General features: G+C 46.3%; 2 protein-coding genes across 2 annotated transcripts; one reads left to right on the top strand and one right to left on the bottom strand.

The window, feature by feature from the left end:
- Positions 1-356: 356 nt before the first annotated feature.
- On the top strand, positions 357-5,595 carry LRRC42 (leucine rich repeat containing 42). Its single transcript, XM_027879102.1, has 7 exons — positions 357-908; positions 2,984-3,115; positions 3,891-4,009; positions 4,430-4,518; positions 4,602-4,715; positions 4,876-4,960; positions 5,113-5,595. Exons 1-7 carry the CDS (start codon positions 436-438, stop codon positions 5,367-5,369), a joined length of 1,269 nt encoding a protein of 422 aa, XP_027734903.1. The 5' UTR covers positions 357-435; the 3' UTR covers positions 5,370-5,595.
- On the bottom strand, positions 1,656-12,165 carry LDLRAD1 (low density lipoprotein receptor class A domain containing 1). Its single transcript, XM_027879113.1, has 5 exons — positions 12,161-12,165; positions 10,163-10,326; positions 9,501-9,629; positions 8,038-8,779; positions 1,656-1,666 (listed from the first exon to the last, which is right to left on the bottom strand). Exons 1-4 carry the CDS (start codon positions 12,163-12,165, stop codon positions 8,634-8,636), a joined length of 444 nt encoding a protein of 147 aa, XP_027734914.1. The 3' UTR covers positions 1,656-1,666; positions 8,038-8,633.
- Between the last annotated feature and the right edge of the window lie 1,962 nt (positions 12,166-14,127).

Genomic DNA, 14,127 nt, shown 5'->3' with positions numbered 1-14,127 from the left:
CACCAGGAGATGCCCACCCTCCCAGGGAGGGAGGTTCCAGCAGGCTCCATTGCCCAGCTGCAGTCAGACATGTGCCCTCCTCCTCATCCTCCTCCTCCCCTCTCCTGCAGCAGAGCCAGGCCTGGCTGTAGCGACCACTTCCCACACGTCCACAGCCCCTCTACCACTGCCCCTCCCTGTGCGGGGCTGGGATCCATCCTCGGGTCTCAGCCAGCCCGGGGTTCACTTCCCACTTGGCTGGGGTTTGTGGTTTGATGGCATCCAGCTCACACCCCTGCTCCACACAGCCTGCCCTCCTGCCACTGCAGGGCTACGTGGCTGTGCTCAGGGCTCTGAGGGGAGCTGCCAGGTTTGGGGGCTTCCCTGAGCCGTGTTTTCCTCTGTGGCTATTCTTCACCTATCTGTGGTTTGTTTTTGCAGAGCTGGTCGAGGGGAATGTCTTACTGTCTCCACTCAGAAAGCCATTTGGATACTGGGCCAATATACGTGCGTGAAAATGGGAAGCTGCACATGGTAAATCAGGGTGCAGGAGGCATACAGGATGTCACTCCCAAAACAAGACCTTTTAGGCTGTTTTCCAGAAGTTTTTCAGTGGAGCTTTGCATGAACAGGGAGGACGATAGGGCAAGGAGGCAGAGGACTGATCATTTCATCTTCACGTACACGAAGGAGGGGAACCTCCGCTACTCGGCCAAGTCTCTCTTCAGCCTAGTGCTGGGTTACATTTCTGACAATGTTGATCACATTGACTCGTTGATTGGTTTCCCAGAGCAGATTGCTGAAAAGCTCTTTTCAGCAGCAGAGGCAAGACAAAAGTTCACAGAGCCGGTGACGGGACTGAGAGCTCTACAGAAGTTTACTGAAGCCTATGGCAGTTTGGTGCTATGTTCCTTGTGCTTGCGGAATAGGTAAGTCTGTTCGCTGACAAATACTGTCATCTGCCAGGGCTTTTTGCTACCACACTTCAAGTTTCCCCTAATTTAAATTAAAAATATCTCTTGGGCTTGTGACACCACCTAATTTTAATGAAATGCGCTGAGCCTTATCTGATTTTTCTGCTTGCTTATTTTGTGCCATCCCTCTCCTACAAGTGCAGCTGCTGGTTTCATTCTAAGGTACAAATCTTAGAATGTACGGAGAATTACAAAGGTTAACAGGCTACATCTGTGTTAATCAGGAGGGGATCTTAGTGGAGGATTAAACCTGCAACCGTTTTTTATCAATAATAATCAGCAATTCCATAGCAATCCATGTGTTTAATGCCTTCTCAGGCATTTCATGGGATGCTTTTTTAATTGCTGTTTAAAAGCATTTCAACATCCTTAGCTGACTGTACAGATAAAATACACCCTTGCAAACTGTCTGGGTTTATTCACTATAGTAAATAAAGCTTTCGTCCCCTCTCATTCTGGGGGCTCAGAAAAAGATAATCTGTAGGTAGATTACAGGCTTTGAAGTCAGGCAGGTTTTACCTTTGTTGTGGTTCCCATCCCCATATTGAATGTGCTTTAACAAGGTCCTGTTTAGAGTCCAGCAGCAGCTTTTCTGTCTTCTCAGTGTCCACGTCTTTCACTGAATGTCTTGCCAAGCTTTAAACTGGATTATGTTTTAAAAGCCTTGCTTTTACTGAAGTCTTTCCCAGTAATATAACCAGTCTCTTCCATCTCTACACTTGAAAAAGGGATGGTTTATCCAGTTGAAAATCAAAGTACAGGCATATTCATCTGAAGTGCCAAGGGTGTTCTGAGCACAGTAGGAATGTTTGAGTAGAAGTCAATTATCCTTTGTTTCATCCTTTAAACCTACTTCCTTTTTATCTCTAGCACAGATAATTTTATGGGCTTAATTCAGAATTTAAGCTACTTCTGGCATCTTTTGCCATTACAGAAAGCTGAGTTAAGTATCGAGTCTTTGAAATCCAGGGAGGCATTAAGGCATTTTCTGATGAATTTTATTTCTAAAAGAGGCCACTCTTCTCTCTCAAGAACTAGCTTGTTCTCTGACTGCATGTACTGCTTTCTGCATAGCCGAATTGCGCAGCAGAGGGATTTAGGGGGTATTTTGGTAGGTAAACTTACACTGGGAGGATGTTAAGCTCCCCTTATTTGCATGGACAGAGAGGTGTTCTTTGAGGGATCAAATTAGTCAGCACCCCTCGGTTAAGCAGGGAAGATGCTGACCTCAGGGTCTGTCTTTCCATGGGGAATATAAGGTAAATTCAGGAGAGATTAGTGAATTTGGAGCTTGTCTTGCCACAGGGGCAGTGAGAGGTAACTGCAGGGGAGGTGTTGCCAGCTACGTGCTTATTACTGCATACTCATGCCTGCCATTCTTTAGTGGTTTGTTCCCATCTCTAAACCTCCTACTGAATAGCTCCAGCACAGATGTTTGCGTGGCTGCAGAGTGAATCAGATCAGGGAACCAGCACAGCTAAACAAATAGCCCGCTGAGTAACTGCTGCCTGGACTGTAGGCACAGCTCTGGGTAGTCCTGGACTTTATCTAGTCAAGTATTTTATTGACACGTATAAAAAGTACAATTTTGCCATGTGCCAAGCTATCCTAAGACATTTGCAGTGGATTTTAAAGCTGGGTGAATGTGGGTTTGTCTATACCCCTCCAAGATACAGAGGAACAGCAGTTTGTGAAGTTATTTATGATAAACTGGGATATCATTTTGCATTATTCTGAAATAATACAACAATAAGCTGTAGAGAAGTTCCTAACTGCAATGTTTGCAAGTTGAAGTCTTGTTAGTCCAATATTTTGGATCAAAGCAAAACCATGACACTGATTTAAGGAGAAGACTGGGAATTCAGACATGTTGTGTACCAGTTGCACATAGAAAAGTACTTAATGCAGCTGGCTGATTTCTGTCAATTCTCACATAGATACTTACCAGAAACAACTGCATTATGCTTGTGACATATGAGGACATGCCTGACATGCCTGAGCACTGACAGCTATTTTTTCCCTCTTTGCAGATACCTGGTTATCTCTGAAAAGCTAGAAGAAATTAAATCTTTCCGGGAGCTGACATGTTTGGATCTCTCCTGCTGTAAACTGGGAGATGAACATGAGCTGCTGGAGCACCTCACCAAAGAGGCCCTGTCCAGGTACCAATTTCTTGACATAGAACTAAAAATGACGCATTCTTTCCTGTCACTAAGCACTTTCATTTCCTTTTTTAAGGGGGAACTTTATCAGCCAAATTTTTAACAAAAATAGCATTCCAGAGAAAAGATTTCTGCAAGTCGGAGGTTGAATATTTGTTAATTAATGTCTAAATACAATAACAAAATTTTAAGTTTTGTTTGATACTGAAGATTGGAGAGCAGGAAAATTTGGAAATCAATAGGTAGGATGACTGCTAATTAGGGAGTATTATTCTAAGGTTGTCGTGTCTTTTCTATCAAGATTTTGTCCTGAAATGCTCTGGAGAATGTTTTTAGTGTGATGACTTTCCCTGGGTTTTGTTAATCCGTGTTATAATACCTCATTATTCTCTTTAAATCGTTGCTGTATCTCTTATCAAATCTGCCCTCTCTCATTTTGCCAAGCATTTTTCTTAGTTTTGAGTGCATCTGAGTTTGGCAGCCTTGGTTTAAAGAACTTCAGGGTATAAAGAACCTTATTGTCTCTGTTAGCAAATGTTTGGCTCCAGGATCAGTTTGTCACTGGAGCTCTGGGAATAGCTGCTCCTGTTGAGCTAACAGGGGCAATACAGGGATATTTGTTAGTCCCACTAACCCAGGCTCCTTTCTTACTGCTCTTTACTAATGTTAACAAAGCAGACCAAGGGGTTGGCACAGGATGAGACAGTTTTAAGACATTTTGCCAATTTATCTAAAATATTGACCATAAACTACATGTTTGTGTCTCCCCTGCCAGTGTAAAACAGCTTCTGCTGAAAGACAACTCCCTGTCAGACGCCGGCCTTCGCAGGATGACATCGCCCGTCCGCGTGCTGAAAAAGGGGCTGGAGAATCTGCTGGTGTTAGACTTGTCTTGTAAGTGCCTCGTGGTTCCACATTAGAATCAACCTGTATCCTTTCTGATACAGAATTTACCTTGCTTAGTATTGAAGGAACACAATTAATCTGTTGGCTCCCACAAGCCAAGTACTCAACCCCAGATTCCACTAACAACTTTCCCGAAGGCACGGGCCATACCTGGAGTCTCAGCCACTTGCTACTTCCATAAATATTTTTGATAGGTTGAGACTTGGTATTGTAAGTATTTGTATTGTGATCATTAGAGGGGAAAAGTCAGTCTTTGACTTGAAACATACTGAAAAAAAACCCAAAAAAACCACAAAAACGCCAACCCCCTTTGTTTCAGTATTAGCTTTTGGAACAAATACTTTCTTGGTATCCTGATCATCTTTTTCCACGTCAGGTAACCTAGTTAAACTTTACTTGACCTTACAGGTAACCCTAAAATCACAGATGTGGGAATTGGATACCTTCTTTCTTTCAAGAAATTGAATTGTCTGGACATTTCTGGCACAGGTCTCAAGGTAAAAAAGCATCTACCTGAGTTTACTGGACAAGTGTAATAAATGTTCTTGCCCCCTGACTGCTTTATTTCCCTTTTCCCCAGGATGTTGATGCTGTTATTAAGCGGATCCAAATGCAGATAGGCCTGGTCCACTCAAAAGTGCCTCTGAAAGAATTTGATCATAGTAACTGCAAAACAGAGGGATGGGCAGAACAGGTAAGGGGGAGGGGGTGTCTAAGTCTGTTTTACTCTCTAGAAATTGGCCTTATAGAGTATGAAATTGCTGAATAGGAAAGAATAAAGAATACAGCTTTTTCTAAAGGTATTTCTGTAAAATTTAAAAGAATCACTTTAACTCCTTCCCATGTTATTTCAGACAGTTCTGCAATGGGAGCAGGCAGTTATGGAAGCCATCAAGCCCCAGGACAACTTGAGATCCAGAACAGCAGCTCTGCGCTTCTGTAAGTCACTGCATGGGAATCATAGAATCATAGAATTTCAGCAGTCAGGATTCCAGGCTGGCTTGGCCAAAACTATTTGCATCAAAATGTGCATTTTACAGCATAATTCTGTTTTTCCCCAAAATCTAAACTTGTTTTTTTTTTCCTTGTAGATGGCAAGACACACAGAATAGAGGAAGTAGTCAAATGCACAGCAGTGGAGGCAGAAACAAAAGCATCAGGAAACTTGCAGTTTTACAAGGAAAAAGTTCCAAATTGCCATTTACCTCTGAAAAAGGAGATTGCGGGAAGCCAGGAATTAAAGAACAATAGAAAAAGAGCTTTGGCTGAACAAGAGAGAGAAAGGACTTCCAAACAGAAGCATCTGTGCCTCACTGTGGAGGACTGGGATTTGTTAAATACCTACTGAGTCAGAGAGAAGGGGGTCTTTTGTTTGTTGTTTTCTTGCTGATGACAGGATTTAGACATATTGAGAGGGAGTAACAAAGAAGACCAGTACTGTTAGATCTGGTTGCTGTGCCATGCTTGTGGGTTAACCTGTGCTTGGGGAGGGGTAGAGACAAGGTGGTTGGTGATACTACTGTATATTTTCAATACATAATTTTTTCAAATAAAAGTTTTGTTGTCATCTTTAACCAATTCTTCTGGCATAGGTATTATTCCCAGAAACAGCTGGTCCTATCCCTGCTCGTCTCCTGCCTCCCAGGGGACAGGAGACAGATCACTGCAGCTCATCTATGCTTGTCAAGAGCCCTGGGGAATTAATACTGCTTCTAGAACAGAAACCTCAGCCTGAAAGCACCAGGCTGTGCTGGTGGGGCTGTGACAGAGGGAGGGAGCAGAGAGGGTAAGCACAGGCCTCTGCAGGGGGGTCAGAGGCAGTAACCCCTTGGTAACAGTTACTGCAGAAGCCCAGAGCAGAACAGAAGTCCTCTTTCTTTCTCATTTTAGCCCAGGAAGTAAAAGCTGGAACTGTAGAGATTAGGCCTTGAAGTTGTAATATATTCTCTCTTACAACCAAATTCACTACATTTGAGAGCATTCTGTGGTTTAAAACACATGCAGTGTGCCTGCAATACACTAACCATACTTCTCCATCTGAACACATTGAGGACATCTATAATTCCAGTATGAATTATACATCGTAGCTGTAAAACCCCTAACTACTTAGATCCATTCTGTGTTGGTCTGTACAGCTGTAATGCCACAGGTAACTGTTTATCATTAAATTCTTGCGCTGTTTCTGTCAGAACTGGATGAGGTGCACAGTGCCTGTGAGTTGGGCACTGCAACCATCCTTGTGCTCTTAGGTCTTACAAGGCCAAGTATTTACTCCAGCTAGTGACTAGAGGATATCTTACTTTTACACTGTTGTTTATCGTGATTCAACAACAAAAAAGCACATCCTTGGAAATCATGAAGAGGCCAAGAAAAGGAACTTTGCCTCAAAAATACATAAAGATCAAACCCCCTTTCTCTCTTTGTTCTTATTGCTGCATTTTCCTCAAAAAGTGATTATATACGAAAAAAAGGACTAAACACAAAAACAAAACAGGCATACTTGCATTCAAACCCTACTTTTTTCTTCCCAGAAACTCAAGGCTATTTATAGCTCCCACTGACAGCTACATCAGCGCTCTGCCGAGGCAAGTAATGGCACAGATTGTGACTCAAAGCAGGAGGGAGGAAGATGGCTGTGATGCTCAAGTGCAATTCTCCTCCTGAAGCTGCCTCTGGTGCAATGGCCACCATGGAATTTTTGGCCAGCCCTCTCACCGCTGGAGATCTGCTAATCTGACCACGGAGAGAGGCACAATTTTTTTTACCAGCTGAGCATAAGGGTTCCTGTATTTTTTTAACAGCTGGTTAGTTCAGTCCTTAATAACCACAGTTGTTCTGTTATCCACATACAGCTCCCATCATGAGGGATGAGATTTTTCTCTTCCTCCTGGGAAAGAAGCTTCTCTTCCCTGGGAAAAAGAGGCTGTCCCTGTAGTGCTGCCTCTGAATCACCCCTCCTTGAGCTCTCCTTAAGAGATGCTGCAAGGCTTCCCCAGTGGTTGCTTCAGAACATACTTTGGGGTAACAAAAGGAACAACAGCAACTACAATAAGTCCAACTTTGTTTATCAATCCCAACCCAGCCTTCCTGAGGCATTAGGTGTTTGTGACTCTCCAGTAAACATGGGCACCTCCATTGCAGGCTCTGATTGAGGCTGGAAGCTCCAAACCTCTCTTTGGAGCCACAGTAACATTTTACAGGCCCAGAGAAAACAAGCCATCCACCCTGGCCAGGCCCGGAGAGGGACAGGTTAGTAAATGCAGCTTTAAAATCTCCCCATGCAGAGTTTTGCCATCTTATTCCAGGTTAAGTATGAGTCACAATACTGTAAAGCTATTTATAAAAGATCTCTCAGATCTCCGGCTGTATCCCAGCGACAAACGAGAAGCAACTTTCCCCATTGATCCCAGTTATGGTGACATGCAGAGTTGCAGATCACAGGACAGAGAGGAAATGAGTGAACAGGGTTTTATTTTTAAATATCTGTGACCTGGGGTGGTGATGGGAAAAAGATCGCCTGATGTTTATTTTGGGCCTAGGAAAGTAAGTGCACTCACTGTAAATGCGGGTTTTTCTCAGAGACTATATTTTAGACACAGATGAGATTTTCAAAGGAGCAGAGAAGACCACATCTTTCTTAAATTTCAGTGTCATGCCCATACCTATATCCTGAGGACTGCTTGAAGGCTTGGCTGCCTGATCCTGCTGTGCTGGCAGAGGAACAAAACAAGCAGCAGTCAGATCCCGTGTCGTCCCACACCGCCCTGGGAGCAGCACTTGGTTTTCTGCCACTCTCTGCTCTGAGGCTGTGACTTCTTTTTCCTCCTTTTTTTGTCAGTTTTGGTGAAACATATCCCAGCTCCATGGCTGTTCTCACAGTCCAAGGCTGCTGCTCCAAAACTGCACAGCCTTGAGAGAAGTAAAGTTTATCTACATGCTGGTTCCCTGCCCTGGCTTGCAAGGACAGCTACATGGTCACAGGGACAGTGACCCCACAAACCCTGAAACCCCTTCACCTCAATTTTCCCTGCCATTATGCTCTCCACATTGGCTTTCATAGTTTGAGAACAGAGCAGGAGATGGCCTGAGCAGCAGCTCCCCAGGGTGTCATCCTCAGCACAGCATTCCCAAGGAAGTGTCCCAGGAGCATCAACACATGGACCTCAAAGCCACTGCTGAAACCATCTGCCGACATGTTTTGAATGCAAATAGAAGCTTCTCCTCCTGCCTGTGCCTGTAGAGGCACCAGCATGTCCATACAGGAGGAACCCCTGGCCCAGGGCTGCCCAGACACTGTGTCTGTGCCGGCAGCAGCTGATGAAGAGTACCAACAGCTGCACAGCATCGAGTCAGAGCTGCAAGGCCATAGAAGCCCATGTAGGAAGTGCTCACCTTCACACGACAGGAGAATCCTTGGAGGTGTCCCACAGTCAGTACCCAGCCTGCAGCATGGGCTGCCACGTGCCCCTGGTCCCTGTTCACTGCGCTGCTCCTGAGGATTTGCTTGGATTGGAGCTTCCCAAGTGGGTGGCAGAGCAGGAAGACAGCAAGGCTCAGAGGTGACAGTGCAGGAAGCACCCTGCTGTCTCCAGCACTGAGGGGTGCCAGGACTTCACGGTCTGCACACGTACTCGTCCGACCAGCCAAGGCAGTGCTGGATGCCATCCCGGCACAGCCTCCTGGGGATGCAGGAGCAGTACTCGTAGTGCACAGGGATGCAGCTCCACCACTCCCACCCACATGGAGGACAGGAGGCCACTGGGAAGGATGGAAAACAGGGAACTGAAATGCTTCTGCTGCACCGACCCCTTCCCTCCTTTCTTACACAGGTAAAACCCTTTCACTCCCCAGCAGAAAAGCCACTGGCAATGACCCTGTGACTGTGAACCCACCAAAGAAGACACTACCTTTGTGCTACCTGTGGGAGACAACCATGGAGTGTGACATTGTGGTGACCTTCACGGCAGACAGGCCATCCTGGGAAAACAATGAGCTGCAATTCTTTTTTGTTGTTGTTCGAAACTAAGGAGGTGACTTAGGAACAAACCTGCTGCTCATTCCAGCAAGAGGGGGATCTAATTGGCTTTGAAGTTGCTGAGGCTCAAGCCCTTCCCAGCTCAGAGACGTGCCCATCTCCTGACCAACTACCAAAAGCCAGCTTGAATGGTCACTGCCTATGCATCACAGTGAAACTCCTCCACATCAGCAAGCCATGGAGGAGGAGCAACTTTTGAGTCTGGGGGCAAATCATGGAGCCTTTCCCATCTCAGCTGCCACCAGGCTTTGACACAGAACTCCTGGCAGCTGGTAGGATGCAGCCTGCCTGGTTCAACACTCACATCTTATCCCAGCTATTTTGTGTTTTAGTGGAGGATGCCAGCCTTCAGGCATTTCCAGCAGCATCCATGAGCACCACGCCTATACAACCTACTGCAATCCATCAGCAGAACAGACCTGTTGCCCAAGAAGAGAGACTTACAGCTCCCCAGCTCGTCAGAGCAGTCTCCGCAGTCGTTCATCCCGTTACACCTCTGATCTGCATAGATCCAGGATCTGGGGTTACTGCAGAGGAAAACCAGGTATCCTGGGAGGCTGTGGGGCAAGTCACCTGCAGGGTTGGACACACAGGACATGCATAACTCCACTGGGCACAGACACTGGCTAATAGGGAGATGGCAGCCACCAAAGGCTGCTGTCATGGGGGGTCAGTCAGTCCTTCCCTGTGCAGTGTCAGCGCATGAACAATGCCAGAGATAGGGAAGCTGTGGTTGGAGAGGGGAAGGGATGCTTGTGGCTGAGCCAGAAGCAGAGTCTGAGTGCCCCAGGCTTCTGCTTTAATCAATTTTTTCCCAGGGTGACGGGACAATAAATTACCCATGTAGGTATAAAGCTTTACCAGTGGAAGAAAACTGCATCATGGCTTAAAAAAAAAATCCTAGGAAGATCAGAGGAGCTTGGAGTCTTTGATTCCTGGCACGCCCACTGGGTTTTGGGCAGTGCCATCTCTCAGCATCTGCCCTACAAAGGATCTACCAGGCTTATCTGCTCAGAAGCACAGAACAGGATTAGAGGAACACCGGCTGCTCTGTCTCACAACAGGAAGACTAGTGCAGGGGGGATGGTCACAACAAAACCACTCACCACAGAGCTTCTCCTGCTCATCCTCTCCATTCCTGCAGTTGCTGACTCTGTCACAGACCCAGCTGGCCGGGATGCAGGTCACTCTGTCATCACACAAGAAGCCCGTCCGGTTACTCGGGACTGTGCAGGAGCGGTTCACTGAGGGGAAAGCAAGAAATCCTTTACTTTACTGCATTTTAAAGATATGAGGAACAGATCAAGAGGAATAAAGGGGGGATTTCTGAAACTCATTTGTTGTTCTGGAAATAGCCAGGGGCCAGGATTAATCTCTGGTAGGTTCATGGAAGAGTGTGAAAACCATACCCAGTAATAGTCTGAAGGATGATGGTGCCACCCAGTTATCCCAGCCCTATGGAGCGGGACAGTGGAGCTGAGGAACGGCTGTGCAAGGTTGACACAGCCCCGAACTACCCTGCTCATCCCTCTCCTTCCTCCTGGTCTGTGCTGGGAATCAACACTTCCACACATGCTGATGGACATGAGGGCTGTTCTCATGCAGCATCATTTCTGCCTCCCTTACCAAGAAAATAACAACTCTTGGGATACAACCTGGTGTCCGTGGCAGGAGTCCCAGTGCCACCCCCAAACCCACAGCAGCCACGACGACGAGCAGTGCCATGACAGAGATGCAGACACGTCTCTGTGTGCAGCCAGTGCAGGCACCACATGGGTGGCAGGGGTCTGTTGGGAGGCAAGAGCAAGAGGTGAGGGGCTGGGAAAGGATCCAGCAGGGCTGAGAGTGGGTTTGGGAGGGGAACAGCACAGAGACACGAGGCTGATGTTTAGGGGGCTCTGCATGTGGGATTAGTGGGGGCTGCTGGGGTTTAGAGGTTGATAGTTGAGTTTAAGTAGCCAAACACTAAACACCTCCTCACAGGGAATTTTGCTGCTTGCAGTGGGGAAGAACCCATGCTGCTGTTACAGAGCACTGAGATCAAATGGTGCAAACACCACATCTCTACTGGAGCTCATCCAGGGGATTTGGATGCACAAGGGTGGAGAAAGACAAGCCCCTGCCCAACCCTGTGGGACAGCAGTGCCCCTGAAACACAGGGCAGGTCACTGTAAGGCTGGGGAAGGTGACATCCCAGAGCTTGCTCAGGAGGTAAAATTTGATTTTACAGCACTTTGGGCTTTCTGCCCCAACAAGTGCCCTGGGCTTTCTCCCACAGAATGAGGCTGGATTAACAGCTCAAAATGGTGGGAAGGGGCCAAAGATCTGCCCTTTCCCCCCCCAAAGACATCCCCAGGGCACAGCAACCTTCGGAGGACTCCAGCTTTCAGAAAGTCACATACATAAATCAAACCAAATGCAGAAGCTGAAGGCCAAACCCACAGGTGTTGCAACACAAGAGCAGTGCAAGTAAGAGCGACGTGAGTCACTCACCCTCACCTCAGCAACCTGCTCTGCCTCCAAACCAACCTGGTATTTTCCTGCATTCCTTTGTATTTCCAGACCAACAGCAAAGAATATTACTGTGGTCATCTCAGAAACATAAAACCAGTCACTGAAGACAATCCCACCTGTATAATTGATTTGGGTATAATGGAACTTAAAGAGCTTTAACTAGAATTTAAAAAAACCCCCCAACTTTTAAAAACTTAAAGAACTTTTAAGTTAGAATTTGTCTTGGCTGTGCTTTGTATTTACTTGGTTGTTTGTGTCATTCAAACTCAAGTGAAGGCACAGCCTTTCCTAGTACAGCACAGGACAGCTAAAGTTTATTAATTTTATAGTACGGAAGTTTTACTACACAGAAAGGGTGGAAAATCAGTCCCAAGAAACCATAAATACTGGTTGTATTTTACATTTCAGTTGGTTTATACTTTAATAATAAAGTTAAGCTCTGCATTTTATTAATTACCTCTTTTTCCAGAGAAGGATTTTGTTGAACCACGAGTAGTTACATCACCATTTTTCTAGAAGGAAGGGGATAAAAGACTGTTTACACAAGCAGCACACAGCAGCCACACAAGCTTTGCCTTTCTAATTCTCACACCATCTTATCCAGGAACACGTAATGCACTCCTTTATTGTCACGTACAAGCAAAAATTGCCTTGGTGGAAACACAGCCCAGATTTAATTCCCAAAGCAATCAATCAGATCACCTTTTAAACCTTAATTACCCATTTGTAAAACAAACACTAACTAGGTCCAGCGTTTTATATCTGCACTTTTGTATCAAATTAAGTAGAAACTACTTGAAACTTCACAAAAGCAGCGATAAAGAGGTCAAGGCAAACAACACTATCAAGAACACAGGTACTCTAGGGAACAGCTGCATATAAGGTTTTTCTGAAGGAGGACTGTACCTGGGGGTGAGTTTTGTTCATAATTTCCAGAGCTACAGCCCTCCAAGGACTGCAGGGAGTTCTCTGCACCTCGCCACGAGCGATGTTACCAGGATACAATCCCAACAGAGGCAGGAGAGCAAGGAGCACACTGCTGCCCGGGCACACAAACAGGAGGGGATGGGAAGGGCAGTGCTGAACCTGTGCTCCAGCTCCAGTTGAAAGGACAGATTGTGGTTGGCTTCTCGTTCCTCCTGGCTCCACCTTGGTTTCACAACAGGGCATTAGACAATTCACAAAGGGACATTTGAGATGCCAAGAACCCCACTGCCACTCCTGACGCCAGCTTGGAAGGTGAACACTCACCTCTAGCTGATGCCAACTGCATTTACGCTGGTGACAGTCAGGGAGAACCCCCTTCATGATGAATGCTTGAGGCAGGAGAGTCTGATCATCTTCATGCAAGTCTCCTTGCCCCTCACCTCCTTCCCAAGACAGAGCTGACACAATGACCTCATGGCAGCATCAGCCACATGATCAGATCTCAGGAGAGCTGTGCAAGATACAACCATCTGGAACAGCTTCCCTGCTTGGGCAACAAGCACAGGCATAGAAAATCCTCCAGGGTACTCTTTTACTTGTGTACTTGAACTTCCAGGTCTGCAGTAAGTCTTAGCAGCTCAACCTGCAGCAAACATAAACTTACAAAAAGGTGGCAGCCTTCTAAACTGGCTGCAGGTTTTGGCCCAGCACACGCAGAGGGGAATTTTGCAGGATAAAACGGCACCAGCAGGCAGCTTTGCCATGGGCACAGTGGGGAGAAAAAGCACCAGCATGAAGTGTTTAAGGAGCCCACGTTCCTCTTGCTTGCAGGAGGGTCTATAGGGCTCAAGTGCTTCCAAACTGTGCCATCCCACAGACCGCAATTCCTCCCCAAGCACTAGCAGAACCAGCTCACCAGACCTTCAGAGGAAGGCTGGCAGGTAGATTGTCTATAAGGTGGTCCCAGGACAGTTGCTTTGAATTGATTCAAAGCACCAAACAGTGCCAAACAGAGGAACAACTACAGCTATCTGTAGTATCTCCATGCCCACACATTCAACCCATCCTCAACTACACTGAGTTAATATGGGGCACCATGATCAGCCCTGCACTCACAGAACAGCCAGAATTAAATACAGCCTTTCAGGAGCTCCTCCTTCAACACAGCACCACCAATTTGTCCGAAGCAGCTTCTCACAGGAAAGCTGGTGCTACAAAGTTCTCCTTTTCCACAGGGAATTTGGGGTGAAAACGCCAAACGCCACGTAGCAAACACCCTGCGAGTCTGGGCATCTGCTACAAGGTGGAAGAGTGCCAGACTAAGGGTTAAAACCCCCACATCTTATATTCTTGGATCTGTTTCTCTTTAAAGGTTTAGTTTTCGAGCCTTTATTAGGTGACTGTGAGTTTGCTAAAACTCCTGTGTAAGACAATATACACTGGATATGTTTAAAATGCAAGAGGCATTTGCAAGAGGCAAATGTACATAAGACATGTCCAAAAGGGCATGGTTTAGTGGTGGATTTGGCAGTGATGGGAGAACAGTGGAACTCAGTCTTGGAGATCTTTTCCAACCTAAACAGTTCTATGATTCTACAGCCTGACACCCACCCTCACCTATTTCCTACAC

This window comes from Empidonax traillii, unplaced genomic scaffold (assembly GCF_003031625.1).
Source record: "Empidonax traillii isolate 1590-97213 ecotype Southwest subspecies unplaced genomic scaffold, ASM303162v1 scaffold50:size1795014, whole genome shotgun sequence".
NCBI lineage: Eukaryota > Metazoa > Chordata > Aves > Passeriformes > Tyrannidae > Empidonax > Empidonax traillii.
The sequence above is the reverse complement of the archived record's forward strand: the minus strand, read 5'-3'. Positions and strand labels throughout refer to the sequence as shown.

Bases quoted from the DNA above. Each gene is read 5' to 3' on its own strand.
- LDLRAD1 (XM_027879113.1), bottom strand. The intron at 9,630-10,162 runs GTGAGTGGTTTT...CCAACCCTGCAG, and splicing joins TGAGCAGGAGAAGCTCTGTG to GTGACTTGCCCCACAGCCTC. The intron at 8,780-9,500 runs GTAAGTCTCTCT...CATCCTTCCCAG, and splicing joins CTCTGACGAGCTGGGGAGCT to TGGCCTCCTGTCCTCCATGT.
- LRRC42 (XM_027879102.1), top strand. From the start codon at position 436: ATGTCTTACTGTCTCCACTCAGAAAGCCATTTGGATACTGGGCCAATA. The intron at 4,010-4,429 runs GTAAGTGCCTCG...TTGACCTTACAG, and splicing joins GCTGGTGTTAGACTTGTCTT to GTAACCCTAAAATCACAGAT. The intron at 4,961-5,112 runs GTAAGTCACTGC...TTTTCCTTGTAG, and splicing joins AACAGCAGCTCTGCGCTTCT to ATGGCAAGACACACAGAATA.